General features: G+C 56.1%; 1 protein-coding gene across 1 annotated transcript; it reads right to left on the bottom strand.

Annotated features, from left to right (window-relative positions):
• Nucleotides 1-2002: 2002 nt before the first annotated feature.
• On the bottom strand, nt 2003-3436 carry KCNS2 (potassium voltage-gated channel modifier subfamily S member 2). Its single transcript, XM_042923669.1, has one exon. It carries the CDS (start codon nt 3434-3436, stop codon nt 2003-2005), a length of 1434 nt encoding a protein of 477 aa, XP_042779603.1.
• Nucleotides 3437-5066: the final 1630 nt, after the last annotated feature.

The following is a 5066-nucleotide window of genomic DNA, read 5'->3' as shown; positions in this document are numbered from 1 at the left end:
CTGCCATCCAGTGCTGGAAACATGAGCCTAGTGCAAATGCTAAAAAACAACCTGCTCTTCTGACCTGGTGGCCAGTTGCCCCTAAGTCATCGCATCTCTCCTGATACTTCTGACCAAGAGACGAAGACAGTAAATTGGCTGGCATTAGGAAGTGGCCACCTCCTCGCCCTTCCCCCATGAGGCTCCAGTACGATGGAAGGATTTGAACTTGGAACTCAGGGGTGTAAGGGACTGGTGCATTCATCCAACAGATTGCTCACTCTGTAGAAGCCATGGCAACTCTAAGTAGCAAAGCCTTCTGACAAGATCCTGAGGTATGTGTTTTCTTCAACCAGCAGAAGGCCCCAAACTTGCATAAAAAGCCAGCCTTTCTCCTCGCTGAGACCCCGGGATTCGGCAGCCTTTTCAAAGACCGAACAGTAACAAAAACCAACCGACGAACCACCTGACTACCTGGAAGATAACAGAGAACTACATTACAAAGAGGCCCAGATTCCCTTCACCATGTTGTGTGCTAGTTGACTGAAGAAGAGGAGAGAGGGCATTGTGGAGAAGGAAAGCGTTCTCAACCTTCAGCACAAGCGGAGAAATTTAAAGGTCTTTTAAGTAGCAGCAAGCTTTGCAAGAAGTTTGCCATTATATGTGACATTTTATGAAGTAACAATGTTCTGTTTTACAGCTCTTTCCTTGCTCCTGGCCCCTCCCCACCCTCTCCCGTCCAAAGGCTGTTGAAATGGAAATAATCACTACAGTATTTCCATCCTGGGTAAGCCACACAGCCTTCATTCATGCATGGCTATATTCTGAGTACACACTTGCACACCGCCCGGTTTCCATGTCAAACCAGGAACTCCAGGGCAATTAGAGCATCCTATATAACATACTGTATCCTGGAAGCAAAATTACCTAAGTTCTGCTTGGAAATAAAAGGGCTCTCATTTTATGAGCTACCAGAGCAGGCAACAAAGTTTCTAAGCTACTGCTCTTGCTAGCAACCCAATAATGTTTGCCTCAGGGAGATAATACAACAGTAAACATCTTTTTAGTTGAGAAAGACAACACGACCTTATTTCTAAACATCTTAAAAAATAAATATTTCAAAAACATGCTTTGATCTAAGACACGGCAAAGTTTGGTCAATGGCCTAGACCAGGAACCTCAGCCAGAAATAAATGTCTCCACCGCCACCATAGGAAAATGAAGGCCTGATTTTGAAGGTCTTCAGGTATCCCGCAATTTAGCCTCCATTTAGCTGAAGCCCTGTCCCTAATGCTTCTCTTTTGGGAAAAAAATATTCAACCTTCACTACATGTTTAAGTAACATTCTCTAAAAGTGACATTTACGAGATGAACATCAGTGTACGTCATTCTAAAGGTGACCAGTGTACCCATGCAAGCCACAGAGTTACAGATGGTTTGTAAAAACAACTCACAGCCTTGCATCGGTCGTATGCGCTTAACTTCACGTTCTTTGTTTTGGTATCAAAACTAAATGAAAGCAATGGATAGAGAACTGAGATTTTGTTTTCAGCTGACTGGGCAAAATCTCATCACATCCTTGCTGACCTCACCAATGTGTTTCCACGGGACAGAGTTGTGGGGGCTTTTTGTACAGAACTCACATGACAACCTCAGAAACAAGAGCACAAACAACTCACAGACAGTACTGGGCCACGAGCACTAGAAGAGAGTACACAATAAACAGAAAAAATTAGCATTCTGGGTGGTACTCATCTGGCAGAAAGGTGAACATTTTACGCCCACGATGCAAAGACCAGTGAGTGTCATTTCACTGAAGGGTGCAAAGGCATGGTGTCTGACACAACACCCTCTAAAAAGGATTCTAAATACTGTAAAAGCAACCTGGGGTGCACAACCCATGCATCTCTCCCCTTTGGGGCTGGGCATACTCCTTACGCCATAACTCTAAGGTGCCTGGACTGTGCCAGAGGCACCAGAGGCAGCTCAGCAACGTAGGTTTGAGGATGACAAGTCCTCTCGGCTAATGTAGGGAATCATTTAAACTTAGTTCACTTGGTGAGCTCCTGCTCATGTTCGTCAGGCTTGCCATGAGGGATTTAACTTTATGTGCATAGTAGTCCCTTAAATTGACAGAGGGAACCTCCTTCATTCCATCTCCGAAGTCACAGCTGCGCATGGCACTCTCAAGTTGCTTTTGGCGCCGATAAAAGTGGGAGAACTTGTTGAAGATCAAGGTGATGGGCAGTACCACCACCAGGATACCCGCCAAGATGCAGGCAGAGGCGGTCAGCTTTCCTGCGGTGGTTCCCGGGACCACATCCCCATACCCCACAGTGGTCATACTGACGGTGGCCCACCACCAGCAGGCAGGGATGGTGGTCAGGCCCTCATTCTCCTCCTTTTCAATGGTGTAGGCCACTACAGAGAAGATGGAAATCCCCACAGAGAGATAGAGCAAAAGCAGCCCTACTTCTTTGTAGCTGTATTTCAGGGTGGCGCCCAGGGAGCGGAGGCCAGTGGAGTGTCTAGCCAGCTTTAAGATGCGGAAAATCCGCATCAGCCTCAGGACCTGGGCCACCCTGCCCAAGTTGGCCAGGGTAGGTGTGCTCTCTACCACCAGATTCACCACCAGAGTGATGTAAAAGGGTACAATGGACATGAGGTCAATAAGGTTTAGGGCATTCTTGAAAAATTTGAGGAAGTCAGGGGCCACAGCAAACCTGGCCACCAGCTCAAACGTGAACCAGGCGATACCAAAGTGCTCCACAATTTCGAACCTGGGGTCCTCTCCAGGGTTGCCCTGGCTGTCAGGTATTTGGAAGTCCGGCAGGCTATTCAGGCACATGGTGATGATGGACCCCAACACCACCAGGATGGACAAGATGCTGAAGACCCTGCTCAAGACCGAGTAGCCAGGGTTGTCCAGCGCCAGCCACAGCTGCCTGCGGAAGTTGCCCAGAGGCTGCCCATCAAACTTGGAGGCATCGTTGTAGAAGGCCAGGATCTCATCGAAGGAGGATGTGGTGCTCTCCTGGTCGCTCTGCTCATCCCACTTCTCCTGTTCGGGCTCCACTTTGCGGCCATGGTAGCTGTAGCTGCAGCAGGAATCGATGAAGAACTCGTTAATGCCCCAGTACTCGATCTCCTGGCTGAAGGAGAAGACGCACAGCTCGGCCATGACGTGAAGCTTGCCAGTGTGGTAGAAATGCAGCACATAGGGGAAGAGCTCGGGGTTGCGGTCAAAGTAGAACTCACGCTGGACATCGTCGTAGTCATCACAGAGCTCCAGAATGGCCTCGCGCGAGTGGCAGAGCAGCAGGCGGCCCAGACGCGTCTCAGGAAAGCGCAGCAGGGTGTGCGAGCGCAGCCGCCTCTTGAAGCCTCCTACGTTGATGCGGATCTCTCCATCTTCGACGTTGGCCTCCGACACGTCCCACAGGCTCCGGCGGGTCATGCTGGAGACGCCCGGCCGCCCGTGCCACGCGGGGGCGCTACACCTGAAGGCGGAGGAAACGGCGTCCTGTGAGCGCGGGGTGCCCAAGACCACGGCTCCCCTCTCCTTTCTCCCCACCCCTCTCTGGCGAGCCCAGTCCTCCCCAGGCGGGCCTCTGGGGGCTGAAGGGCACTGGGATAGGGGGAAGGTTCCGTGGGGTTTGGCCCCCTCCCAAGGAAAGGTTTGGGAGGAGAAGGTATGTTTTCAGTAGCATGGCTGCGCCTCCATCCCCACCCCGGGGGTCCTGTCGGTCGCTTTACGCTTGTGGGGGTCGCGCCCCCGCGGCTCAGAGAGCCCAGGGGGGCTGAAAGCTGACCTTGCCCGTGGGCAGGCCGAGGAGACACCCCCGCCCGCTCGCCGCAGACAGGCGGGACTGTACCTGGGATGCGCACGGGCAGGGCTGGGCCGAGGGTGGGGGACGCGCAGCTTCGGCAGGGGGGCGGAGAAATTCACCGCTCGAGTCTGTAAACCCGGGCTGTGGGTAGGGGGCCAGCCTGGCGTCCCCTGCGTCCAGCCCTCACGACTGGAGCCCCCTAGCCCCCCGCCCCGGGCCTCCCCGCCCGCCTGGCGCGGTGCCCGGGAGCCGCGTGCGCCGCGCCTTACCCAGCGGAGCTGCCCAGGCTCGCCCTGCGCGTTCTGGAAGCGCTTACCTGCAAGCACCGGGGCCCGCGGCCGAGGCCGGCGGGAAACTTCCCCGACCTGCTTGTTAGCATCTCTGCGGCCGCCGCTGCCGGCTGGCTGTGCGTGTGCGCGCGGGTGCGAGTGTGTGTGCGCCTGTGTGTGCGCCCGGCGGGCCGGCGGGCGGGGTCCGCCAAGCGTCTCCTCCTGTCTCCGGCTGGAGATGCTGCCGCCGCCCGCAGTTGCGGGAGGCTCACAGGTGGCTGCGTGGCCCCGACGCTTGCAGAGCCCCCCTCTCCCGATCCGCATGCCCCTCAGCGCCCGAGAGAGACAGCAGCCCGCGCCGCAGGCGCCGGCGGGAGCGGGAGCGGGAGCGGAGCCGGTGCGCCTCGGCTTGGCCCTGCGCTGGGGCGCAGAGCGGTGGTGCTGAACGGACAGCTCCACGCGCCCCACTCCGGGGCGCGGCCGCCGCCCCAGACTCCGGAGATGGAGCTGCCGCCGCCGCCTGAGCTTCTCGGCTCTCCTCCGGCGCGTCACCGCGACCCTTTTGAGCCCGCGGCTCGACGCAGGGCCGACACCTTTCCTATCCCTTGATGACAGCTATTACTGCCACGATCCCTCCTCCCAGGGCGCAGGCAGGGGACTGCCTACGGTGACCTTTCCCCACTGGGTGCTGGGCAAGAGCCCGGCCGAGGAAGGAGGGGTGGCTTGCGCGAGTCTGGGGGAAGGGCAGGGCTCCAGGGACCCCAGGTTTCCCCTTTTAGGGACCTGATGAAAAGTTTCCTGAAGCTCGGGGTGGGGGTTAGCGAAAGGCAACAGGAGGGAAGAAAAGGGGCAGGGAAGCCTGAGGTCAGCTCATCTTAGCTTGCCAGGGGTGGGAGCGCAGGCCCCACCTCTTGGGAGGGAGTCAAGGGGTTCTTTGGGGGAATTCTGTGTGGGTGCCATGTGTGTACAGGCCAGTGCCAGCGGGGTG

This window comes from Panthera leo, chromosome F2 (assembly GCF_018350215.1).
Source record: "Panthera leo isolate Ple1 chromosome F2, P.leo_Ple1_pat1.1, whole genome shotgun sequence".
NCBI classification, from domain to species: domain Eukaryota; kingdom Metazoa; phylum Chordata; class Mammalia; order Carnivora; family Felidae; genus Panthera; species Panthera leo.
Note: the sequence above shows the minus strand (reverse complement) of the source record. Positions and strands in the feature narration are given on the sequence as shown.

Excerpts from the sequence above, each read along its gene's own strand:
- KCNS2 (XM_042923669.1), bottom strand. The coding sequence starts at position 3,436 with ATGACCCGCCGGAGCCTGTGGGACGTGTCGGAGGCCAACGTCGAAGAT.